General features: G+C 34.1%; 4 protein-coding genes and 1 long non-coding RNA gene across 9 annotated transcripts in view; 2 read left to right on the top strand and 3 right to left on the bottom strand.

Annotated features, from left to right (window-relative positions):
* The window catches only part of LOC145730998 (cytochrome b5 reductase 4), a 72994-nt gene that overhangs the window by 44483 nt on the left and 1429 nt on the right, over window positions 1-27082 (bottom strand). The window lies entirely within an intron of this gene.
* LOC145731074 (UDP-glycosyltransferase UGT5-like) lies at window positions 15133-17955 on the bottom strand. 2 transcript variants are annotated; one of them, XM_081982671.1, is made up of 4 exons: window positions 17466-17955; window positions 16625-16917; window positions 15760-16575; window positions 15133-15707 (listed from the first exon to the last, which is right to left on the bottom strand). In XM_081982671.1, the coding sequence occupies exons 2-4, from the start codon at window positions 16866-16868 to the stop codon at window positions 15196-15198; spliced, it is 1572 nt and encodes a 523-aa protein (XP_081838797.1). In that variant the 5' UTR covers window positions 16869-16917; window positions 17466-17955; the 3' UTR covers window positions 15133-15195. The 2 variants fall into 2 exon arrangements, with proteins under 2 accessions (XP_081838797.1, XP_081838792.1); XM_081982666.1 differs by having other exon boundaries at window positions 16625-17954.
* On the top strand, window positions 19649-21388 carry LOC145731089 (UDP-glycosyltransferase UGT5-like). The gene is made up of 3 exons (XM_081982684.1): window positions 19649-19971; window positions 20027-20836; window positions 20888-21388. Exons 1-3 carry the CDS (start codon window positions 19728-19730, stop codon window positions 21379-21381), a joined length of 1548 nt encoding a protein of 515 aa, XP_081838810.1. The 5' UTR covers window positions 19649-19727; the 3' UTR covers window positions 21382-21388.
* On the top strand, window positions 23751-26680 carry LOC145731054 (UDP-glycosyltransferase UGT5-like). Of its 3 annotated transcripts, none has more exons than XM_081982646.1 (4): window positions 23751-24082; window positions 24983-25192; window positions 25495-26061; window positions 26122-26680. In XM_081982646.1, exons 1-4 carry the CDS (start codon window positions 23836-23838, stop codon window positions 26643-26645), a joined length of 1548 nt encoding a protein of 515 aa, XP_081838772.1. In that variant the 5' UTR covers window positions 23751-23835; the 3' UTR covers window positions 26646-26680. The 3 variants fall into 3 exon arrangements, with proteins under 3 accessions (XP_081838772.1, XP_081838764.1, XP_081838780.1); XM_081982638.1 differs by having other exon boundaries at window positions 24953-25192; XM_081982654.1 differs by lacking the exon at window positions 24983-25192.
* LOC145731115 (uncharacterized) lies at window positions 24087-25851 on the bottom strand. The gene is made up of 2 exons (XR_014178744.1): window positions 25289-25851; window positions 24087-25232 (listed from the first exon to the last, which is right to left on the bottom strand). It is a non-coding gene; the product is annotated as an uncharacterized LOC145731115 (long non-coding RNA).

Genomic DNA, 27082 nt, shown 5'->3' with positions numbered 1-27082 from the left:
CTTTTGTATTAGTCAGGATTTTGCGGACTTGACACGATTGAGATCTGGATATGTTTCCCTCTTTTCCGGAATATAACTCTCCTTTGTGTTTTCTGCTAGTGCTATCCAGATTTCCAGCTTCTACTGGCGCATTAAGTAAATTTGAGAAATGATTCATAGAAGGTGATGGGTTACTATCTAAACCATTCCTAGGATACAGTTTAATAGCCTCAAAAAAAGAAATATTGTGATCTGCTATAGCCTTATTTATGTTTTTTTTTTATCTCTGTAGTAATTTCAGTAGGGAGGAGCCTTCCCCTAAAAGCAACCAAAAGGTGGAACCAGGAACTGTTTAGCAACTTCGTTATCTATAATTTATTTCTTGTTGAAGCTTTGACACAGGTATAATCGAGAGTATTATCATTGGATGTGTCGATGACTGTCATTTCTTACTGAAAAATTTTCTCTGGCAAAAACTCCATTCTTAAAATACTTATTTACAAAAAGTTCTTATCTATGCTTTTACAAAAGCCATAATTCACAGATCACCAAAAGAACTCTGGTCAAAAAAAGGAGAAAAATCCTTTCCCATTCATTCCAAATCAAACTGTTCAAATTACTAAACTGCCGGACTAGTACGAGAACTATTTCGAATGACATAAACACAAATTGACTGGCTATTTTTCTACCAAAGAAAGAATCAAGAAAAAAGTGCCTCGAACGAAGCCTTCTGAAAGGTTAGCCCTTTGCCGTAACTCAGGAAATTAGTTCTGGGAGATCCGGTAAATGATCGAGAGCAAGTTATCGATGTTTTTAGATTGTGACTAGTTCAGAAAGCTTTAAGCATATTTTGTAACCATAGATTATAATTTAATTCACATAAAGTTTAGTTTAACTAACATATCATTACTAAGTGAAAAAGTAATCAATTTAAGCCAGTGACAAGAACTTAAAGTGGACTGAGGTTTCTAAAAACTCCTCTTCCGAGAGTGCATTTTACAATCTTGGAAAACCACGGAAACGGGAATACGAATTCTTCTTTTTACAGTAATTTACCGTTTTGGCTTCTTTTTGGTCTGTTTCTAATCCGCATAGAGAGGAAATGGATTTTTGGTTCTATATGCAGCACTCTGCAGCAGACGGTAAACTATACAAGGTGTAATATGATGTACAAAGCGGTCAAAATAGTGATTTTTGGAACACCAGTTTCGTTTAGGGTTTTCAACATTTATGGTTAATTATTACACACGTGTTTTTGCGATTTTCACGTAAACTTAGGGTTTAAAAAACCATGACGTCCCAGAACGTTTTCCACTATTGGTTGATACTTATTTATACTGCTTCAAGAAAGAAGATATTAAAATTTACGTCACCCTAACCCAATTTTACTTTTTATGTTTTGTCACTTTTGGCTTTGATGTTTATTTTTCATTGCTGAAGACATAAAATCTTAATAGTTGAAAATATGAGTTTACAAAAGTGCTTTGTATGAAGTTGCCATAATATTTCTAAAGTTCCACCATCCAAAATATATCCACCAAATTATTTCTTCAAAATATTTCAGCAAAAACGTAAAACGCATTTAAGTATAATTGAAACTTTAGCTTTCTGAAGACTGTGAGAACTACAAGTAATATTTAATTACTCAATGTCGTTTAGTTTCAAAAACGTGTGGTTTGACAGAAAAGTTTTTAGATATACCACTAGCAGACTCAGAAAGTTCTCACAAAACTCAATAGAACTACCCAAATATGATCCAAATAGTGACAAGTGACATATCGGATATTTAGTAGTAAAGTAAAAACTTTAAAGTGTGGTTATGATGTTCTGTTGAATATTTTCTTCTTTTCTAAACGTCAGTTTGTGTCACAAACTGATTAACAGTGTTTTTGTTAACTTCATAAATATGTTAACAAATAAATAAATAAATATGTATACATTTATTTTTATTCGAAGTTCAAAGCGTTTAAGACTTAACTAAGTTTTCGTAAAAAAAAACAATAAAAATCAATTTTTGGCGCGTCAGTAATATAGACGAAAAAAACTGTATACGTTTTGAAAAGTAACATAAGCTAACAACATAACCTCAATAAAATACATAGATTTAAAATTAGAAAAGAGAGATTTTCCGAAATAAAATACAAGGTGTTCCATTTAAAATTAACGGGACTAAGAAGACAAGAAGAATTGAAAAAAAGGAAAGCAGAAAAGCACAAGAATTGACAAGGGAGAATAAAATAAGAATAATTAACAGGAGAGAAGGAAAAAAGAGGCGAAAAGAAAGAAACGGCGCCAAAATTAGTGTCTTGTAAAAAATTATAATCTATTAAATTCAAAAAAGAGAAAAAAAAGAAGAATATTTGAAAGAAAAAAAATTTAAAGGAGATAAAAAAGAAGAAGATCTTAAAGAAGAGAATCAATAAAAGAATAGTTGACAGGAGAGAAGAAGTGAAATAAAAGAAAAGACGCCAAGCTTAGTGGATATTACTTCGCGCCAAAAATTATATTCTACTAGATTAAACGTAGGAAAACCACCAAAGAAAAGAAGAACTTTTCAGAAAAAAATAAAGATATAAGAAAAGAAGAAGAACTGAAAAGAAGATTGTTTAGAATGGTTAATATTTAAAATGGTGTATTCCAAGGCAGAAAAAATTGATATTCTGCCAGTTTTTAGAAATCAACGTTTGGCGCTGAGACTCGAATAAAAACGAAAAATAATTAAAAACCTATCTTTTTCGAAAAGTCACCAACATAACCTCAATAAAATACAAATATTTGATATCAGGAGAAAAAGATTTTCCAATTGAACAAAGGGTGTTCCATGTAAAGTAATGAAAACATGTGTAACACGTGATTGATATTTGTAAATTTTGACATCAAATTCTGGCGATTCAGAAAAAATATTTCAAATTTGCTACTTTAAACAATGCTGTCAGATCAAAATTAACGGAGTTAGCATTGATGGAGATACCAGGTTGACTAAAGGGAAGAAAATTTGTGTATTCGTATATCATCGTCAGCTTAAAAATAATCTAGGTCCACGAGGTTTAAAATTGTTACCTTCCTTTTGATACAGGATGAAAAAGAAAATAAGAGCATATTTGAAAAGCTTCTAGATTTTACTTAGTGTAACAGCTACTACGATCATGAAAACTTCCAAAAATGATTCCAAAGGTGCTACTTACACTTTTAGCATCTGATTGAATGATTAGACATCCTGTATAGACCCATAAAGCTATAAAACAAAGTATTTCCAATATATAATGCAAAAAATCTTCTTCCCACACTAATGACTTACCATTTCTTTTTCTTTCTCGAACATCACAAAATTATACGAGAAGCTTCTCATCGTTAAATTCCAAGCTTTCCCTAATATATCCTCGCCAAACTCAAACAACCGGTTGATTTTCCAAGTTTTAGGGTTTATTATATTGAAAAATAGAGAATGAAACCCAAACCTGAGTATAAAAGGGTTTGCTTTAAACGGTAATTAATTTCAATCTGGAAGGGCGGACAAACAAGGCAGAAACTCAAATTAAAAGACGAAACAGGGAGTAGTTTACTAATGTATGCACGTAAAAGGGACTGACAATTCCCTGAGCTTGTAAACTAATTTCCGTAATAATTAATAGTGCTGCCACTCCTCAACTGACAATAATTAACTCATTAGAACCCTTTTGATTGAAGTTGATATGACCAATATTATTACAAAACCTTTGAACTAAAAAAAACTGTCATTTGGTTATAATTAAACCAAATTTATTTCTATAAGTATTGATCTGTAAGCATAACTGCATAAATCAATCGTTTTATGTTAATGCTCTAATGTCCCAATTATGCTCTCAAAATATTTTAACAGCTTTGCCCATGTGTTTACCCAGCAATATTAAATTAGGACGTTTCACGTTCCCAAAAATAGAAAGATATTAAATTTTAATTAGTATTTGCCTAATAATTACGGCTGGGTTAAACTGTAATTGGAGCTACCATGCTGTGTGAGTTTTTGCCAGGAAGTTACTATACGAGCTAATCAGTAATTGAGAAGCCAGGGGCAATCTACGAGGATAAAAAATTTTTTTGTTAACTCTCCTTTGCGAAACTTGCTATGTGCTACTATATCTCAATTACCTCAATTATTATTGATTGAGTAGTTGAAAATGACTCATGAAACCTTAAACGTTGAATGGTTTAAATGAAAAATCAACAATATATCACATTCACTCGTAAATAATCTTAGTATTAGCTAACAAAATAACACTAAATAAAGTCCTTCCAATTTTTACAAACTCTTACTGGGCGTTAAGTAAATGCGAGAATAACAATAAAATTTTAACGAACTGAAATGGAATTAGAATACAAGTGAAGTCAAAAAGATAAAGCACTTCATCCCAAAAGAAAACATTTAAAATTCTGGAACGGGATGCGGCAAAAATTCTCATTTCGTGGCCGTTCCGAATGGCACATTCTACATTAAGGTAAACGCCGGGCTTAAGCAAGTTGATGGATGTCACGTCCTGGATTTAAATATTGTAATTTATAGCGGCGTTATGCTGCTGGGTATTTGCAAGGAGATTTAAAAGAGGGATTTTTGAAATTCTAATGAAAAATTGGTTCGCGCCTGCATTATTAAATATTCTGGTTTATGCGCATACCTAATGAGTAAGTTTAAAAGACTTCTATTTACCTTTAAGTGGAAGCTTAGAAAATTAGACATTCTGATGATTTTCGCATTCATTTTTTAGTTATAATATATCTTTTAACAAGAACACAGGGGGGGTCATTGTAAATTGTAAGTTTGTATCATTTGCTTTATCATATAGTAGATAGATGTTTTTATTCTTTAATTGAACACTAACTGAAACTTAAACGGCTTTTTCATTGCCTCAAAACATAAGCCAAAATGCAATGTTTTGATGCCAACTGTCAGTGAGGATGACAATCAGAAGAATTATTTTGTTTACGTTCAAGATTAGCTGTAATTGGTCTATTTCATATCGCACGCTTAAAATTGCCTGTGATTGGTCTATTTCGTATAGCACAGTTGCGGAAAGTCTATAGGATTCTATATTCGTTCAACCGTTGGCAATTGCCTACTTATCCGTTCTCTAAACTGTTAAGGAATGAACCAATATTCCATGTAGTAGAAAAAACATTTTAAATTGTTTGTTTTATTTGTATGTTAACTTATTTAATTGTTTCTAATTAGTGTAAACCCACGAGTATGTTATCACCAAAACTATAGTCTAAATAACACAAATACGAGTCAAAAAACAGCTTAAAAGTAGGAAAAAATGTCCTGTCTGTGAGTGATGTGATAACGTAGTTTTTTGTTATTGTTATCTTCTAGGCTATAAACATGCAACAATAAATTAACAAAATGTCGGTTAAACTCGAAGCTAAACTGTTTCGTTTAATTTCAAGTTTCTGACCTAATTCCCCTAAAAACTGAAAACCATTTACAACCAAAAAATATAATATCCACCCATTTTTCAATGTACAAAAGTAAAGTTTGATCTGAAATCAACAGCTAAAGTTAGGTGTAAGACAGTACTACTCTAATTAAAAAAGAAATAAGAGACTTCATGAATATAAGAAGGAACACACATAGAAGGGACCCTAACTATAGAGAACATAAAAGTTAGAAGTAGTATAAGGAGAGACATAAGGGATCACAACAACAGCATGAGAGAGTCCTTTAATAGAAAATATAAATATGAGAGTGCTGATCACTTGACAAAAATGGAGAAGCACGCATTTATCAAATGAAGAACAAAGACGGCGAAGTAAAGTACGAAAGAGACGAGATAGTAAATATAATCGAAGAATATTATAAAGACACATTCATCAATTGCAGCGGAACTAGAGAAAGCTAATACTCAATTTGGAGGAAGGTGCAAGGGGAGGCCTATGTCCAGGAGTGGATAAAAAAAGGGCTGCTGAAAGAAGAAGAAGACTACGCAGTAATAATTTTAATTATACAGGGTTGGTAATAAGAGAAACGAGATAAGGGAAACTGCTCCAATTACCGAACCAAAAATCTGATCAAACATGCACAATAATGCTACCTGTGATGCAGGAACGCCTTAAACCGTTTCTTCTTCCACAAATTGCTCCAGAACAATCGAGATTCATTCCTGGAAGAGACCAGCTCACCAATGTACAACAACTTGTGGAAAAATGTTTAAAGTGAAGAATGCTGCTCACCTAAGTTCCAAATAAAAATTCACAAAAATGTAACAATTACCTAATTAGTTAACATAAAACTAAATAATTTAAATTAAGGGTGCTGTTCAAAATGGCCTCCGTTTCGTCAAATCGGAGTCAGTTTAAGGGGTTTTGTACTCCTCTAAATCACTCCGTATAACAATAATCAGAATTATCTAAATAGCGGATCGATAGGTACAATAATATACAGGTGTCACTTAAAATATCAAAGTTGATACCACTTTCTGGTACAGGCGATGACGTTTTATCTTAGAAAATGTTGATAGATTAGATTAGGTTAGATTATAATTAAGGTAAGGTTAATTTTCATTTTTGCGGTTAGTTTTATGCTTTTTGCTTACTTTCAGTTCAGAATATCTTTATTCTAAGGATAATATATATGGAAACCGTGAAATCAGACGCTGCTATTGGTCAATCGTCATTTCTATAGAAATTATCCTAAGAATAAAACTGATCATATCAATAGAGAAAGTCAATCTCGATATTATAAATGACAGTGTTTGAAACATTTCTCTTACATTAAATAATAAACATTAAAGATTCTAGTTAGAACTCAACAAAACGCGGTCAAAAACAAAGTATGTGTGTAACCCACACACACACAACAATAAATATTATCATAAAATTTTATTTTCAGAGATTAGAAACTTTTCCAGAAGAAAAAAAAACGCTGTGGGAAGATTCCATTAATATTCGGATCGATTAAATAACGGAAGCAAAAACACTTTCCTTTCTGGACGAGGATGGCGTGCAAAAAATAGCGCAAAGTAAGGAAAAGCAAATATGAAAAGCGTATGTTCGTTTTTACTTTACCGTCGTTAATTATCCATTGTTGGACGGAAATCAATTTTGCATATTCATTACAAAAAAAAATTTATGAGCTTTTCCTAAAATATTAAAAAAGGGACGAACTGACATGTTAAATCCTCCTACACACAATTTAACACACGACAGAAATAAAAGTTTTCGTGTAATGTAATAAAATGCCGTTTTTACAGCAGAATGGAACATGACATAAATTTAAGTTGGACGTTATTTATCCACATTTCGGAATGTTTGAAAAGCCTTTTGTTATTCCCGACGTAGTCCGAGTGATAATATTTATTCTGCAAGCAACAGAAAAGTCAATTTGTGGGACCACTTTTCTGAACAAGAAATTTACACAGTTACGACAGTAGCTTGTTTTTCAGACAGTTTCAATGAATTTCGCAACACAACTGTGTATCAACCAGAGAGTAATGAATACGAAAAGATAGTTATAAACATCCTACTGCCTTTTAAGTGTATTTACATATCAGAGAGCTTGAAAGTTCCTTACATAACCGCTCTATATCTTATAAAGGCAAGTCCTTTGTGTTTAGCGTGCAAGACAAAGGACACTATTAAATTGACGTTAGCTAGATAACAATTACCTAGGTCCGGAAGCTGCAGCTGCATACTAAATTGGATTACAAAATAGGAGGGTTTGCAAATTAGCTACAGCAAGGCCTTGCATATTTAGAATATACAAGCAGAGAAAATTAAATTTATATGGGTTACAAAAGTGTCCAAAAGCGGTTAAAATTAATGTTTCACAAAAATGTATGAAGACAAAATCAGTGTAGACGTTTTATATTTTTTTAAAGTTTTTGCCACATCACAGGAAATAGCACAATACGTGTAGTTATTTTGGTATTAAGGGCGTAAAAGTTGACTTTTACTTTACTTCAACTAGTTCAGATATAAGAAGTAACTATTCTGAAAATGACATCAAATTGAGCTGAACTGGAGGAAGGAGTCAGTAAAAGTTGTTGTCAGAAAAGTCAAGATTAGGAAAATTACTCCAAGATTTTGTTAAATGGTAGTCAAACGACTTCAAATCCAGAACGTGTAAACGTTTCTAATTGTAACAAAGGTATATTGAGCATATAACATTGAATACCTAGTAAAATTCTCGTCAATTTCTAGTGGTATTAAAATATCGTTCCAAATGAATTTAAAATATAATGTGATATTTCAAATTTTTAAAATATAACAATATGCAAGAGAGATAAGATACAATGGAATTTGTTTAGCTTTCTGAAGTACAGAACAATATTATGTTTTCAACATTGTATAAAACACTCATTTATTCAAAATTCCAGGACTGAGGCAGGCCAAAGTTCTCCTCGGCAATTTTAACCGAGCAAGATCGAAGACACTGATTAACCTCAGCAAAATTAGTCTCAAGGCATTAACGGGGTTTCTATAACGGGTCATTGTCGACTCAGAGAATACCTAAGGAAGCTAGGCCTAGAAGAGGACAGTACCTGCAGGTTCTGCGGAGAAGAACCAGAAACACCCCACCACATCTTGCTGGAGTATTATGCTGTACGCCACAGAAGACTAAACACACTGGGATTTTACCAGCTGGCTGTGGAAGAAATACCTCGAACAGACCCACTCAAGATCCTGAAATTCCTAAAGGAACTAAATCTTGAAGGGCTGCTATGAACAACGAAACCTGAAGAAGATGGGGTACAATAGATCTAATCAGGTTGCAGTACATCTGTCACCATCCACACCTACTATTCCTATTCCACTAGGGTACATCAGGTAACTGATGTTTCTTGTTTCAGAATTTGTGCCACAATGATATGACTTGTGTTAGTTTTGGATAATCAGGTTAAGTACAATTATTAAATTCAGTTGGTACGACTTTATATTTTAATTATAAATTTGCAACTCATTTTGTGAAAATTTAGAATTCAGACACAGAGAAGTTTCTTCCAGAGGAATTATCGGGGGTAATTGCACAAGTGCATAAAAATTACCGATAATTTTGCATGAAAACTTGTTATCTCTTAACTGCATGAGTTTATTGTCATATTTTTTTGGCTTTTGGCGAAAGCTTTTTTAGAAAAAAATATGAAAATGACCGAATGCAGTTTGCAAAGATAACAAGTTTGAACGCAGAATTATCAGGTCATTTTTAAGGCACGAATGTAATTTTGGGGAATATTTCCCGAATAAAGAAAATGTTTTGGTTTTGCTGCAACTATAGATTGCTCAATGGAGCTCAATGAACAAGTTCCAAACCGTTTATTAATTTTTGTTGACATCGAGTTTGACATTTTTTGGTTATAAAAAGTCAAAAAAATGCGCATGGACAACAATTAGTGTACTAGCAATAGGCTCTACAACAATGCAGTCGTTATAGATACGTACAGTGCAATTATCGAAATGCAATTATCACTTTAGAATGCAATTATCGCTGTCATTCTGGTGAAAATGCACTGCTCATATGGGACATTTAACACATGAGGGAAATATTCAATGTAATTTGTTACTTTCAATTTAAATCAAATAAGTTGAATGTCAAACAAAAATACACAAAATAGAGTGGAATAATAATAAAAGAATCTGTTATAATTCAATAATTTACTTTTTAAGTATTAGCACTATACGTATCTAACCAGGTCAGTACTTTAAAGAAACTTTCTTTACAAACTCTTTATGGGAAAGATATCCTAAATCGCCATTCGTTTACACACCTACTATTTTTTATGACACATTATGTTTATTCTTTGTCTAACAGACGTTACTTTAACAATTCATTCTGACAAAACAAGCTTAAAACTCAAGTTAACACTTCGCCTTTTATCACAGATCTAACAATGAAAATACATCAATCATCAAATTATGACATTTTACTTTTATTCTTGAGTTGAGAGTGTTGAGACCATCTACATTTCGATAGTATAAATTTTATCGTTAAGCTAACACTAAAAAGACTTATCAGAATACCACTTAACACCACTGCAGCCACATCAATCATATAGTATTTATACCAAGGCAAACCCACACCAGCCACCCTCAAATGCGGAGCTCCCTCGTGACGTATAATATACTCTATCCAATAAACGGCAGTTTGCATAGGATTTAAGGGTCGATCATGGAATACTCTAGAAAGTTTTTTGACCGTCTCAGAGTATTTGGGGTTATAAAGCAGTTTGTCTAAGGCATTTCTTAAACTCTCGGCATTAAACTTTTCATCTTGGAAGTCGAGTTTCAATCCATAACCGGCAACTTCGGCTTTGTGAGAGTTCATTTCTTGATCTCCAAACATGGGAAGACACAGTACTGGTACACCATGGTAGACTGTTTCAATGCTACTCAGCATTCCTCCATGGGTAATGAAAAGTTTTATATTAGGATGCGCTGAAAAAGGTTTTATGTTTATTATGTTTACAATGTACGGGCAATTTATTTATATCAATTTTATAATTTTAAAAAATGACTGTCTCTAAAAGGTATCGTTTCGTAATGTATAGAGATAATCAAAGTAGAGTAGGATGACGCCATAAGTTGCGAAGGTTCAACGACAGAAAAAAACATGATTTATAACGTCAAAGTCAAGTGGATAATTGACAGTGTTGACAACAATGACAGCTATTATCAAGTTAGGAGTCGATTGCACTTTAAACCAAGATTTAATTTGACTGTGACATTTTGCATCTGTCACAGTCAAATCACAACTTAGCCTAGGTGTCCTTTAATACGTCGTAACTCGCCATTTATAGCATATAATTTGCTGTTTTCCTGTCTTGTCTTGTCTGTCTTGTACTTAGTGAAAATATATTATATACAGTTTATAAAGTTATTTATTATTATAATATTTTTGGTGTTGTTTACATTATTTGTAGGTTAGAACTGGAAAAAAACGCGATTTTTTTCTCTTCTAACTTAACTCCGCTTTGCGTCTTTCGGACAACTGCAGTCTCGTGCGGGAAAGTACCACTATTCCGCACTTGTTAGGTAAATAACTATTTTAAAACTGCAATTTTTTTTCCCATTTAACCGACTTCGTAGCTCTGCTAGTTTCCGAAATCCATTCATTGATCTTCAAAAAACACCTTTTTTTGCGATGACAAGAAATGTGGTCCTAATGTACTGGCTATAATTGTATGACCTTTAAATAAATATGGCAGTACTAAAATACATTCATTTCCAAAACCCTGACCAAGTATGACTATATCAAAAGTTTCACCAGATGATATCAACTTTTTGAGATTAGGATGGGTTAAAGTGATATTGCATACGTGAAAACCCCATTCTCCGTAGACTTGGAATCTATAAAAAATCCTTCCCGGTTTACGGTGGTTGAGTGTATCGTCTTGGGCAATTATTTCTGAAAATCACATAAATAGTAAAACACGCAATAAACTTATAGTCCAGTCGATATACTGTTTAGCTAATAAAAATTTCAGATGTTAATAAATATTAAAAATAAATTGATAATCGTGCCGTGAGAGTATGATGTGTATAGGGTGTCCCATATTTCGACACTTTGCGTTTTTCAGATACAGGGGATAATTGAGAAATATCACTTTTGAGGTACGCTTCTCAGAGATGAACTATGCTAGTAAACTATCAAATAACCTGTCAAAATTCAATTAACTCCGGATTTTATTTCAGCTATCTCTCCTTATTTACAATATATTGACTGGACTATTAAAGGCTTACCATCGAACTGCTCTGGAAGCCCTTCCAAAACCACATCGTAAAAACTAACATTCTCTGGAATATTTTTAGTGCGGTAAGGCGTTACATAAGTAACGTTATGTCCTGCCTGGGCTATTCCTTTCATAAGTTTTTCACCTAAAAAATAGTGACTACTCCATGGTGAAGGAAAAACACCTAAAATTCGAGCGCCTTCCGTAAACATCAAAACAAAACAAAAAACGACGAAACAAATTACCCGATACATAATTTTTAACTTTGGCGCGATCACGAATTCAACCGATACCGAAATGAACGCGGCAGTGTCAACTAAACACTATAATGATAACGATATAAACTTTGACCAATTTAAATTGAATGTAGACTTCTTATGTAGATGATGAGTTTGCATTTCTGTTCTCTATCTTATATTTGTCAAATTACGTAAAGATGATTTTTCGTAATCGAGATTCGGAACGACCTTCAATCGTCAAATAGTTATTTATGCAACATGTGCAAAAAGGGACTTTTTGCATGGGTTGCATACAAAAGCACAGCAAATTTTAAAACCAATTCCTAAAAAGTAGAACTTGTTGCACTAAAAATTATTCAAAAAAGTGTACTTTTCCGCGCGATTTTATAAAAATAAATAAAAAATTGATATCTGTATAGCATTATACAGGGTAATAACAACAAAACACAACTTAACACATCAATTTATGATATTTAAGTAGTGAGTAGTTATTAAAGTGGCTTTGAGTTCCAGTGTTGTAAAGTGTCAGTAATAAAGTATATTGAACGTACTAGAACTCTCACTTATCAAGAAAAAGATCTGTAGAATGTGACAGGAACCCGCCATTAACAGCTTCTTCTATCACATTCTATCAACACTTCTCTTGAGAATCCCGTTCCCTGCTTTCAAGAGTTAGAGCCCAGAGAGCGTATTCTTGAAACAAGAGAAGGGAGTTATCAAGAGAAAGGTCTGTAGAATGTGACAGGAATTCGTTATTGTCAACTTCTTCTAGTACATTCTATCAACACTACTCTTCAGAATACCGTTACCTTACCTGTTACCTGCTTTCAAATTTGAATGTCCCGCCGCACGGTAACTATGGGCCGTAAATATTTTTCCGCGCTGCCAACCTTTTAGAATCATAATAAAGGAATGCCATTTCATCTCTTTGCCAAACTTGTTAATTTAGTAATAATTTTAAACAATTACGCACATAAAGCAAATAAAAAGAAACGGAAAGCCGATAATGATACTTTATTAGAAGCTACTACTACTACTACTACTACTCTGTAGCACTACAACCCAGAGTGGGTCTTGGCTGCCTTGACTATCTGCCTCCACCTGGAGCGATCGTGGGTCATCTCCCTCCATTCTTGCTGGTCTACACCAAGGATAACCAGATCCTTAATGATGTTATCTCTCCATCTGAACCTGGGTCTTCCCAGTGGTCTTTTCCTATTTGTGCCTCCTCCCATACCGTATTAGGCGATCGTTTTGGCTTCTTTGCAGGTGCCCTGCCCATCTTAGTCTGCCTGACTTTATCTCCTGAATGATGTCGGGGATTTGATATATTTGGGCAAGCTCAGCATTGCTTCTCATCTTATAATGGCCGGTTTCAGGGTCTCAAACTATATAATACTATACTTTGTCTACAACCACTGTGCATTATCACTGTTTCCAAGTCAATGTTTATAAAATATAAGTGTAAATTTTACGTTAAAAACAAGAAAACAAAAATACCATTAAATCAAGCTAATTAATAATTCCTCTGACCTTCTTTCTGTCAACAAGTGCATTATTGACTGGTTATGGACAACATTTTATTTAGAAGAGTTTCAATTTAGAATGTCAGAGCTTTTTAATTCAGTTGTTAAAACTTTACAGCAATTTGCATTCAAATGGTTTGAACCAACGACGCATCCAATTTTCCCGGACTTAAACTCGTCTGGTTTCCATGAGCCACCCTGTATGTGTAATACAACATTGACAATCATTTATAAATCGTAAATCTACAGTTATCTAAAGTACGCTCGTGAGTTCACTGTGTACGTCAGACACCACGCTGTAAAGTGTCTGGAGAGATGTAAACATAGACTTAATTACTAGTACGTTTTTATTGTGATTTATTACCTTCACTGATAATTTTAATCAGTGTTCATTAACATTGTCTCAAAGATATAATTAGAGGTCTGTTTACGGAAAAAATCCCGAAGTAATTAGAGAAATATGTTTTCAGAGTGATGTAGTTAGTCCATGATTCTCACAATGGAGGCAAATGCATAAAATTGATGAATGAACACACCACCTCCTCCACAATATATTAATTTAGCCCCAAGAAAGACAGAGGTAACGGTCAAAACGCTCTACATGTTTCGGGCACATACCCATTTTCAGGAGCTGTAAAATTGTACAATCTACCAAAACAGCTTACATTTTGTAAAAAGAAAGAAACATATCTTAAAATTAGGGGGTAAACGACTTTTTCTGTCCGTTGGTGTAAAGGTTTTCTATTATTTGGGTGATATAAAGACTAAAGTCGTTTTCAAGTTTTTTTGTATCTCAGAAACACGAAAATGGTATTAGTGTCTTAAAAAATAATCACCAGAAGATTTCAACAGTTTTTAGCAGCTCAGAAACACCAAAATGCCATCAGCGTCTTTCAAACTGTCGTCTGAGTATTGGAAATATTACGAGAAGTATTCAAACTGGTTTTGCAGGTCAGAAGCACCATAATGGCAAAATGACATTAGTGGATTCTGAACCTTTAAAATGTCACCAGAAGATTGAAAACTGCTTTCAGTTGTTTAGATTCTCAAGGTCTACACAGAGTGTACCAAATTGATGACTTATTTACGATTGAGTGAAATACTGCAACAAAAAAGTGAAAACAAAATTGGTCAACTTTAACGCCTTCTAGCGGCCAAACCGTCAAACCATTTAACCAAAGTTGTCATATTTTTTCAAAGCCTATTTCATTGGCTATCCATCGACATATTAAAGTCCATACATTATGTGTCAAATAAGATAGTTATTCACGATTGAATGAAAGGGTGTATGTAAAGTTTTAAAAAACGTAAATTTGGGAAAACGTGTCACGTGACAGAACAGAGCAGTAAAAAAAATTAGAAAAAGGCAAATCAAAATGACGTAGAAAACACCGCGTAACCTTGGAAAAACTGATTGGAATAAAACAATTAAACATGTCAATATGGTCAATATGGCGAAAATGTCACGTGGTATTAAAAGGGGAAAGTTGTTGGAAATTTCACTGTATCAGATTGCATTAGAGCACTTTTGCTCTCTCTCATACTTCCGAAAAACTGTGTTAACGCACAAAAAGTGCTTTAGACTCTAACCAAGTTTGGAGTGACTCCTTAAAACTGTCGAATTGGAGACACCCTGTACACAGTTAAGTGATTCAAGTTAAGTCAAGAAGTTAGAATGAAACAAAAATCATGAGGATATCACAGTTTAATTAAATTTTTATAAAAGTAGACACATACTCAATATGAGTGACATTAAGACTTTTTAATCTTATTCTTAGATTGGGAACCAAGAAATCTAGACAATATTAACTTTAGCGAAAAAGCAAAAATGAAAATACCTAGCAGAATACCACCTGCCAGCACTGCGACAACATCAACCAGGTAATATTTGTACCAAGGCATACCAACCGCAGCCACCTTCAAATGCGGAGCACCATTATGACGTATAACATATTCTATCCAATAAACAGCATTTTGCATAGGAGTTAACGGCCGATCATGAAATACTCTAGAACGATGTTTGGCCATCTCAGAATATTTGGGATTGTAAAGCAGTTCGTTTAAGGCATTCCTCAATAATTTGGCATTAAAATTTTCGTCATGCAAATCCAGCTTCAACGCATATCCAGCCTGCACAGCTTTGTTAGAGTTCAAATCTTGGTCCCCGAATAAAGGAAGGCACAATACTGGTACTCCGTGGTAGACTGTCTCAATGCTACTTAAAAGTCCTCCATGAGTAATAAAAAGCTTCAAATTAGGGTGGGCTAAAAGTGATTTATGTTATATTTTTATTAACAAAACTGCAAATATTTTTACCTAAGATGTCCTGTTGGGGTAACCAACTTTTAATTAAAACGTTATCAGGTTTTCCAGGTAAATCAGCTTCAAACTTCCATAACACTTTGACTGGCAAACTTTTGAATACGTCCAAGAAAATTTGCCTTTTCCATTCAGGTAAGTTTTTACTTTTTACTGTCGAGCCTAAACTGAAGAAAATAGCTCCTTCTGTAGCATTATCCAAAAATGTTTGCAGATCTTCTGGTAATTTCTTGGGAGGATCCACATGGAATCCTCCGATTTCTACCGCATTGGGAACCAAAGGTTCAGCGGTGGTATAACTAGGATGCGAGTTAAGTAGAAGTAAAGACACGTTGTATCTTAAATCGCTCAAACTTGGCATTCCAGGAAACGTCGTTTTAAGAATCTCGTCTTGAGGTGAAATCATAAACCACTTATTAAACAAACTGCCTTCTATGTTATAAATCAAATTTTTAAGTCTTGGTATTAAACCAAATCCTGGAGCCAGACCAGATTCCATATTAAATAAAAAAGGCACTGTGGCTATTGATAGGGGATTACCCACTTTCTCAGAAGACAAGATATATGGACCGACCGTACTGGCTAGTATTAAATGACCTTTAAAAATGTGTGACAATACTAGAAGACAGTCATTGCCAAAACCTTGAGTAACCACTACAACATCAAAAGTTTCACCAGACTCTATAAGCTTCTTGAGATTAGGGTGATTTAGAGTTATATTGCAAATTTCCGCATTCCATTCCCCGTACATTTTGAGTGTAGAAAGTAGGTTTCCAGGTCTACGGCTTACTTTATCGTCTTTGGCAATCATTGCTAAAATACAATTATTAACTACCTTCTAAACATTTAAACATCTACTCACCATTAAACTGTTCTGGAAATCCTTCTAAAACTACATCGTACAAACTAACATTTTCAGGTACGTTTTTGGTTGGATGTGGTGTTATATAAGTGACGTTATGTCCTGCTTCAGCTATACCTTTAACCAATTTTTCTCCCAGGATGTAGTGGCTACCCCATGGCATAGGAAAAACTCCCAAAATTCGAGCACCATCGGCGCACGTAAATACGAGACAACAAATTGTTAACCAATTTACTCGAGACATTCTAACTTGATTTGCGTGATTAGTACTTCAACTGATACAGTACACTGAACTGGTAATGTATAGAAACTGATCATTGTATCAGCATAAATCACTGTTCTTAATGAACAGTCGGTGACTTTGCACTTTATAAAACCCTCTTCAATGTATTCGGTCGGCACGTTAAGCACATTAATAACCGAACGATAACAATAATTATGTAATTAAATTTGGCTGGATTTTTAAATATTAGATGATATACAAGGTGTCCAAAAAATGTACAAAAAAATTTCCAGAAAGTTTTCCTACAAATTTTTCTGAGCTACATAGACTGTTATAGTTATTAACAATACTTTCAGGACTTAAAATTATAATTCAAAGTCAAAAGAAACTTTTTTTAACGTCTTCCTCATGGTTGTGAAAAACGGTCGGTTCTTTTCTCACAAAAACAGTAAATGACAAAATCTACCAATTTGGTTCAAAATGTGTTTGCAATGTTTCCAAACTGACAAAACTTACTAATTTGGTACAAATGATATGTTGGCAACGTGGCTAAACTGAAAAATTGTACCAGTTTGGAGCAAAATGTGCTTGTAATGTTGTCAAATTTACAAACTATACCAATTTGTAAGTGAAAGCAAAACTCAGAGTCGATCACCACAAATATATACACACACTCACACTCACTACTCCACTGTGTGCATATGGACTACTACTTTTCGATATACCAATTTGGTTCCAAACGCATTTGTATGTTGAAAAAACTGACAATCTACCAATATGATACAAATATGCTTTACAATGTTGCCGTACTCACAAAATCTACCAATTTGTTTCGAAATACGTTTGCAATGTTGACCAACTTTTACCAAGTTGGTACAAAATGTGTTCGCAACGTTGCTAAACTAACAAATTGTAGCAAAGTGTGCTTGCAAGTGGTCAAAACCAATTTGGTTCAAAAGAGGTTCGCATCGTTGTCAAACTGACAAATTCTACTAATTTAGTACAAAATGGATTTGCAATTTTGTCAAACTGGTAAACCCCTACCAATAGTTGCCAAACTAACAAATTCCACCAATTTGGAATAAGCATTAACGAATTTGACATTGACATTTCTGTTGGTCATAAATTCATAATCTTTATTTTATAAATATTTTTAAGATAAATAGAATTTATTATATCATGTGGAGAACTTACTTTCTGCTGATCATTTCGGAATATTCAACATATAGGGGTTATCTGATTTATGTGTAAACTGATAAGAATTGAAACACAGTAAAACATCAATTATTTATAATTTTTGTGCTCTGAGAGTATTTTTGTTTGACGTTTCTAATAGTTATACACGTAGGATATGAATATTATAAACGAACGCACGCGAAAAATGTATTTTAAAGTTAAACCGTTGTTAATTGTCATATCTGAGCTAATTGATCTTTTTATCGCACTACGTAAAACTTTTAACGTTATGCGTTATACGCTTACTGCGGCACTATGGTACTTTGACCATACATCTTTCTAATAAGCCAAAATTGTCAAAAATATTAGTTAATACTGAAATAAACGATTTAGGTATATGTATAGCATACACTGTATACAATTATTAGCCTCCGGTGTACGTTGTTATTATTATGGTGTACATTGTTATCACTATGTAGTTAAATTATCATACAGAATGAAACGTAATATAGGTATACATACTCCGACCGTAATATATTATTTTCCGTTTCCATCTATGATTATTATACCCAAGGAACAATTTATTTGAAATTACATAATATGAAATAACGTGGAAAAAAATATAAATGTACGGAATCCGGTATTTGTGTGTCAATTTAAAAAATAAACTACAGACCGGTGTGTTTTTTCTTTTTTTGTACAATGCATTATTTTGGCTGTTACGTCATCTTAGTTTATTCTGAATTTCGGTATATGTATACTCATTGATAATACGCTGTCTCAACTCTTCAATGTTATTTAGTTTTAAGCCTACACTATTTGCTGTACGCCCATCCCCATTACTTTCATATTAACATAATTGTTGTCAAAGTCCAACAATTTATGAATCAATGCCAGATGTGTCCTAAAAGCAATTTCATTTATTACCCATCAAACGTAGATTACTAAGAAGCATTTTTTAGGGTTTAGCAATATTTCTTTCAAAGCGTAGCAAATTCTAACTTCCTCAAAGAACACATTTAATTTTTGTCCATAACGGTCACTTTCGCAGGTGATGCAATAAAACTTATCCGTTGCTTCACCGTTTCCTAAAATATGAAACGTATATACAATGAAAAATACCCTTTCCAGTCCTCTTTGTTTAAAAGCTTATCTCGGAGGGCCATTTGGACGGGAGTGGGAAATCGAATTTTGGGCTATAAAATCAAGCTGCGATTCGAAACAAACTCTCTCTCAAACCTACCATCACCAAGTAACGCAGTCCCAATAAGACGATCAACCAAAGTAATACTGAAACATGAAAGATCCGGGCTTATAAGCCGTGGTCCAATTGAATTTCTTCCCGCTGAACTTAAATGTGAAAAAAAAAGTGAAAGAATCTAAAAATGTGCTACAAAAAATGCTGTACCTAATGTGTGTGAGGAACTGTAAATTTCATTTCATTCTTATTGACGGTTGAGGGTTTATGTGGTTCATTAAAAAAATCGCTTATTTTTGGATATTTAGAAACAATAACACCAGTCACGGAATAGTCAAGAAATATACAGTTGCTGAATCACGCTAACTAGACAATAATTCAATGCACTATGCTATGGTGTGTTTTTATCAGCGATTAAATTCACTCCTTACATCATCCCGTCCCCGACCTGTAATTATCAGTTCAATGTTATTAATGCGTTAGCGAACATCAGTTTCGGGTAAACGATGACAAACAAAATATTGTTAGTAATAATAGGGACCGTGCTAGCTAGTTCAGAATGTGCCAAAATACTCGGAATCTTTCCCATAGCTGCTATAAGTCACAACATTTTATCTTACAAATTAATGAAAGGTTTGGCTGAAGCGGGACACGATGTGACAATGATCAGTCCCTATCCATTAAAAGATCCTCCAAAAAATGGAACTTATACTGACATTATATTAGATGGTTTTGCTGAGGAATTTCAAGGTAAATATTTTTGTACAGTAACTTTCTATCTTAAAACAGATGGTTTATCTTGTAGAGCAACTACAGAAACTTGGTATTCTGAACAGAACTGAAGAGCAAGGTCTAAGAGCGTTTGTGACGATATTGAACTTAATGACAGTGAGCGCCAACAAAACAATAAACCACCCAAAAATGAAACAGTTTGTCGATTCGAAACAAAAATTTGATGTACTAATAATGGAACATTTTTTTAACGATGCTCTATTAGTTTATGGACAAATTTTTGACTGTCCAGTTATCTTGTTCAATAGTATCGGTGCGACTTCCGCAATCAGTGCCATTGTTGGAAATCCACTACCTATCTCCTATGTACAGCGTGGGTCTATGACTGGGGAACTACTCAGTAATCCATCTTTGATTAACAGAGCTAAAAACGTAATGTTTACATTAGTAGACTATTTTCTACGAAATTTCTATTTGAAGACTACTTTTCAAAAAATAATTAACGAAAATTATCCTAACGCGGAGCAACTAGACGAATTAAACAACAGAGTGGCTCTGGTTCTGCTTAACTCTCATACCAGCATTACCCCAGCAGTACCCTTAGTGCCAAATATGATAGAGATTGGAGGATATTTTGTAGATCCACCAAAAAAGCTACCAAAAGATTTACAAGAATACATGGATAATGCAACAAATGGAGTAATTTACTTTAGTTTAGGCTCAAATGCAAAAAGTGCCAATATGGCGCCAGAAAAGAAACAGATTTTTCTAAATATCTTCGGGAGACTAAAACAAAAAGTTATTTGGAAGTTCGAGGAAGACCTGGCCAATAAACCTAGTAATGTTTTAATTAAAACATGGTGTCCACAACAGGACATTCTAGGTAAGACCTGACTATAAATTAAGTTACAGATGTTCACGAATATACTTTCAGCACATCCAAACATAAAACTGTTCATTACACATGGTGGCCTCCTAAGCACCACAGAAACAATTTATCATGGGGTTCCAATTCTGGCTATCCCAATATTTGCTGATCAGCCTATGAATGCTGCACGAGCAGTCGAAGGGGGTTATGCCCTTCAATTGGCCTATCGCGACCCAGATTTCACAGAAGAGAAAGTAGAACAGTTAATTCACGAATTGCTCAATAATCCAAAGTACACTGAAAATGTTAAACGAAGGTCAGAATTGTTTCACGATCGGCCAATGAGTCCCATGGAGACTGCGGTGTATTGGGTAGAATACGTAATTAGACATAAAGGAGCTGATCATCTAAAGAATGCCGGAGCAAAACTGCCATTGTACAAATATCTTATGGTTGATGTCTTAGTGTTTGTACTTTTTATTGTCTTCTTATCGTGTAAGATTATCAAAATAGCGTATAAAAAGTTGACTAAAAAAACAAGAAAAATAAAACTGAACTAAACAATTACTTGAATCTTCCTAAATCCTAAATGTATAAGTAAATATGTAAGAGCAACTTCTTATTGGATATATCATTTCCATCATCATTAGTCAGCCCAATCGTGGACATTTTTGTTGGTGATCCAACTGGCTATTATGGTGCGTGAAACCGCACCTCTGAACATTTCTACCGATGTCCGTCTGAACCATCGACGCAGATCCTTCAGCCACGAGTTCTGCCCACAACCTTTCCTTCGATGAGAAGTCGTACCGCTTCCCTCGCATAACGTGCCCGATGTATTAAAGCTTTCCTTCTTTGATGGTTGTCAGCAATTCTTTACCTTTACCCATTCTTACTTCCTCGTTGGTTATCCTGTCTAACCAAGATATAAAAGTACCTACATCTCAAAGGTGTCGATGCGGTTTTTCATTGATTGGCAGAATTTCCAGCTCTCGGAACCATAGAGTAGCACTGGGACGGCCAGCGCATATACGCATGCAGAGCTGTAGGTTTAGATCTCTAATAGTGAAAAGATTCTTCATGGAGATAAACGTCCTTCTAGCTTGTTCTATCCTTCATCTGATTTCCATTTTTTTCCATTCACACTGCAGTTATAAAGAACATTATATACGAAATTTGCACAACATGTATTAGGGTTCACGAAGACATCAATGTGACATTAAACGTAGAGTTCGTTAGGGCCATACTAGCCAAAATTGTTTACCACACTGCTGGAATACGTCCGCAAATTTAAGGGCGATTCGCATTTTCCGGAACGTCCGGTCAAAACTAAACCCATTCAAACTACAGTTGGCGATCACCATGGCAAAAGCTGTACGGTCCTCCACTAAGTGAAAAAGTTTACCAGTCCCTCATAAGCCGGTTCAATCCCGAATATTTCTAAGCCATGACTGTTGCTTTCTTCCAACTCCACAGCGCCTCTCAATCTTGCCCTTTAGTATGAGCTGCAATAGACGATATTTATCACCTCTGAAAATATGTCCAAGATATATGATGTCTTTCGGCATTTTACAGTCGTCAAGAGTTTCAATATGTTTGTTCCACGGAATACAAAGCATTCTTCTGTGGAGCCAGTTGGTTCATTGTCCCGGCCTTCAAAGTCCACGACTCTACTCATCCGTACAGCAATACCGACCATTCATAGCATTCAACCATGCGCTATCTTAACTGTAGATTCAGGTTGTCATTGCAAAGAAGGGATCTCATATTATTAAAAGTTGCCCGAGCAATCTCTATTCGGCACTTTATCTCGCAGTCCGGGTTTAGATCCTGTGCTGCAATGTAGTAAAGTGCATCATTAGGGATAAATTACAAGAAGAAGATGAAAATCATTAATGGAGTCCTTTGATTTGGCAAATTTGGAGAGAGAGATCACGCATGAAAGGAGAGAGAAACTGATGGAAATCGGTAATGCATGAGATTGATGGGGGTAACGCTGGAAACTATCAAACGACCCCAATCAGGGGCCCACGTTCGAGAGCACGAATGAAAAGAGCTGTAGGGGGTCACGAGGGTGAGAGACCCAGCAATAGGAAAGCGGTGAAAGACGGGAGTCATCACAAACATATGACATTCAGAGTCAAAAGGTGTTTGGTAAGTGTGAGTAGTAGTAATTAACTGGGAAATTATCGACAAAGAGTATCTGGACAAAAAAGTTGATTAAAAGTAAAAAAATAAACGGGTGAGGGAGGAACTTCTGGTTATACGAAGAACTAAGGGGTGTTAAGAAAGATGTGGAAAAAATTCTCGAAAAAATTAGTATGTGAAGAAGCGCGTTATTATACATCGTTTACAGGTACATCGTTTTGATTGTGACGTTTTCACCTTTACTTCTCACATTCAAACGACGACATATTACTACTTACAAAAACTTTGTATTTATTTAACTGACCCCTCGAACGACTTTGTATATTTTATAGATTACAATATCTCCATGCTTCCAGCCGAGTTTGGAGCAATAACCTGTTGATGTGTTTGACGTGTATAGACAACAAAAATAGTTTATTACTAGCTACGATGTTACATGCTGCATTTTAGATAAATATACAATACTACCTTCAATGGTTATCAAAAAAAACCATAAGTGGACTTTAAAGTATAGGTATATAGAAAAGTATCAATTTTAGTAATTTTCTAATAAAAACATCCAATTCGGTTGCGGTTTATGGCCCTTGTACCAAGGAAGATAAGATTATTGAAAACAAATCATTACTATACCCACCAAGATCATAATGAAATAATTAACCCCAACAGATAACCAATTATTATAGTTTATCTTTTGCTGCATTTATTATGATGAGTGGGGTTTAATTTACTTGCGATAATAAATAGAAAAATTAAAACGTGATTTATACATAAATAATCATTTTGAATTACAGTAGGTACTATGAAAGGATATTCTTCGTCTGGCAAAAAAGCTGTATAAGTGTATAGTGTTTGATCAGTCATAAAAAATGCATGTCACGTATTATTTTCTCGTAACACTAATATCATTATTAAATCACTCAAATGGAGCAAGAATATTAGGAATATTTCCAATGCCAGGTAGAAGTCATTATATTTTGGCCGATAAACTCATGACTACACTAGCAGAAGCGGGACATCACATTACAATGATTACTCCATTTCCTACAAAAAATATACCAAAAAATGCATCGTGGGAGGAAATTCTTATAGATGGTTTAGCTGAAGAATATGAAAGTAAGTAAGATTCAAGTAGTTTAATAACAGTTTAGATATTTTGATTATAAAATCTATAGCATATTATCATAACACAGCAAACTTACGAAGTATCTAAACTAAGATAAATAGGTATTTTTCCATTATATTCATCATGTCAGCAATGCTGATTTTGACATTTCATCACAAACATCTAACCAAAACATTGTGTAATTCCTATCAGTATTATCAAATAATAATAATTATTGATTATCTGTCAAAAAAAGTAAATTAAACAATAGGGTGATCCACATAAAAGACGTACAATGTTATATTTGTCACGGTTTTTTTAACCACCTTGTACGCATTATTTACTGTTCACTTTAACTTTTGTTTTCTTTAGGTACGAATGTTCTTTCGAAACAAAAGTTTGATGGTTAATTTTATCTTTACCTGTGGCCTGTTGTCCTGGATTACAGGTCGTCCGTAAAAAGTCCGAAAAAACATTATATCTACCATGGAAAACCGTAAACAATCATTACAGAGCCATTTGTAGGTAATACTTATTTGCGTAATCAGCTTGTTGTCCAGGCTTCCATGGCGCAAACAAATGTTTCAAATTTTTGCGACCCGTCACTCAGAAACTCAGAACAACAGGCGGTAAAGTCACAAAATTCTCTACGTAATTGACAACGGGCGGTAAACTAAAAAATAACTAAGCTATTTTTTTTAACAATTCTATCCAAAGGTCACTTGTGGAAAACGTTGTCAAAAAAATATTACAGCCCTTAACCGAATAAATAGAGCTTAACGCAAACTTGAGCCGCGGGGGTAATATTCTTCTTTCAGCCCTTAATACGTAAATAATTATTCACAACACAGCCTTGTTTGAGTGTAAAAAAAATATTTTAGGATCACTTAAAATGGCAGATCTGTACGCAGATAGTGGACGGAACTATGTACAAAAAATGGTCAATTATCAAGAACTAATGATGTGTTGGGTAAACGAAACTTTACACAATTCCAATGTCAGAACTCTTCTCACATCGGATGCCCAATTCGATTTGGTCATAATGGAACAATTTTTCAATGACGCCCATAAGTATTTTGCCCATTACTTTCAATGTCCGCTGGTACTACTTTCTAGCACAGGTAAGTAAACTTGTAACCATCACTTGTGAATCTTAGCAAACTGTACGATATTTTTACTTAATTAAATGCAATTGCAGCATATAATGGCAACCTTACAATACTTAAATTACGTATGATCTTAGCCTTTTTCCTATTTGGAGTTGAGAGAAGTTTAGTTTTACCATGTTCTAAAAACAATTTCTATCAAGAGTTTGATCGTATGTTGTTAACTCAACAACTTATATCTGACTCAAAGAATCTCCATTTTATTCATTTATTTGAAGCTTTAACCATCCGTAACTAAATAACTAAAATCTTTTTAGGATTGAAAACCGTGGTGGCTGACCTTGTAAGAAATCCACTACTTCCTGCTGATCTTCCACATTGCTTCATGACGGACTATGACCGTGAAAATTATTGGCATAGAGCGACTAATGCCCTTTACTACTTCTTTGATGAGATTTTTCTCCATTTTTATAGCGTCCCATACCAGGAACGCGTATTACAACAGGCTTTTCCTGGAGCTCCTGGTATTAATGAACTAAACAAAAGAGTTTCCCTAGTGTTACTAAATTCACACGAAAGTTTACTATCACCTGTACCTTTGATCCCCAACATGATACAGATTGGTGGTTACCACGTTGATTTGCCTAAGGCTCTACCTAAAGATCTACAACAATTTCTAAACGACGCCAAAGATGGAGTGGTTTACTTTAGTATGGGCAGTGTTTTGAAAGCTGTAAACATGTCCCCTCAAAAAAGGCAAATATTTATAAACGTATTCAAAAAGCTTAAACAGAAGGTGATATGGAAATTTGAGGATGAGAGTATATCTGGATTACCTGATAATGTTTTAGTGAAAAGCTGGGTGCCCCAACAAGACGTTTTAGGTGATTATAATATAACAAATATCATAAAAACATACTAATACATAATATTCATGCACACAGCTCATCCCAACCTGAAACTATTCATTACCCATGGAGGACTACTTAGTACAACCGAAACTGTTTACCACGGAGTACCAGTTTTAGCAATTCCAGTGTTTGCAGATCAATTTGGCAATGCCGGAAACGCTGTCCGACGTGGCTATGGCCTGCAATTGGGCTATAACGATAAAACTTTCAACGAAAAAGAACTCTATGACAAAATAAATCAGCTTCTAACCAACCCAAAATACAGAGAGAATGTTAAAGAACTATCTGGAATCTACCACGACCGAATTTTAAAACCAAAAGAAAACTTAGTGTACTGGATAAATTACGTATTAAGACATAAGGGAGCTGAACATCTTAAGTTGGGAGGATTGGGATTACCACTTTACAAGTATTTAATGTTAGATATTGTGGTGCCTTTACTCGTCATTTGGCACGTTCTAGTTTTTTTAACAATTGGAATTATTAAACGAGTGGGTAAATTGTTTTCTAAAAGTAGTGACAAAAAGAAAATTGCTAAAAAAGTCAAACAAAAGTAATAGACTATAGAAATTTAATAAATTGGTTTTTATTTCTTTAATTTCACAGAGGACCTTAAATTGATAGATTTAAGAAAGGGAAATACAACATCAATCAATGGTAAGAAAGAATTTTGCAAACCAATTATTCTCTGGACAAAAGATCAAACATGACTTCATAAGTGACATTAATTACAGTTTACTGATAACAGATACCAACTGTTGCATATCAAACATTTGACCAACTACCAGTTTAGTTATATTAACTTCTTCAGACTGACACATGTCACTTGTGCCCCCCTCTCTCTTTACCATACTTATCTTTTTCTTATACAGGCTTATTCACGTTATTTGACACAGTAGATTGTGACTTTACTATTAACTTTCAAAAAATGTTTGATTTTGGGATGGATATAAGAGTATATATTATTGATTGGAGGTATCTTTTAAAAAATCTT

Source organism: Ips typographus, linkage group LG1 (assembly GCF_016097725.1).
Source record: "Ips typographus isolate SLU linkage group LG1, UJ_Ityp_2.0, whole genome shotgun sequence".
Lineage (NCBI taxonomy): Eukaryota > Metazoa > Arthropoda > Insecta > Coleoptera > Curculionidae > Ips > Ips typographus.
The sequence above is the reverse complement of the archived record's forward strand: the minus strand, read 5'-3'. Positions and strand labels throughout refer to the sequence as shown.

Coding starts and splice junctions, on each gene's coding strand:
- LOC145731054 (XM_081982638.1), top strand. CDS start 23,836: ATGCATGTCACGTATTATTTTCTCGTAACACTAATATCATTATTAAAT. Junction 25,193..25,494: donor GGTACTACTTTCTAGCACAG/GTAAGTAAACTT, acceptor AAATCTTTTTAG/GATTGAAAACCGTGGTGGCT. Junction 26,062..26,121: donor GCCCCAACAAGACGTTTTAG/GTGATTATAATA, acceptor TCATGCACACAG/CTCATCCCAACCTGAAACTA.
- LOC145731074 (XM_081982671.1), bottom strand. CDS start 16,868: ATGTCTCGAGTAAATTGGTTAACAATTTGTTGTCTCGTATTTACGTGC. Junction 16,576..16,624: donor ATTTCCAGAACAGTTTAATG/GTGAGTAGATGT, acceptor ATTGTATTTTAG/CAATGATTGCCAAAGACGAT. Junction 15,708..15,759: donor ACCCCAACAGGACATCTTAG/GTAAAAATATTT, acceptor AATCACTTTTAG/CCCACCCTAATTTGAAGCTT.
- LOC145731089 (XM_081982684.1), top strand. CDS start 19,728: ATGACAAACAAAATATTGTTAGTAATAATAGGGACCGTGCTAGCTAGT. Junction 19,972..20,026: donor TTTTGCTGAGGAATTTCAAG/GTAAATATTTTT, acceptor TTTATCTTGTAG/AGCAACTACAGAAACTTGGT. Junction 20,837..20,887: donor TCCACAACAGGACATTCTAG/GTAAGACCTGAC, acceptor ATATACTTTCAG/CACATCCAAACATAAAACTG.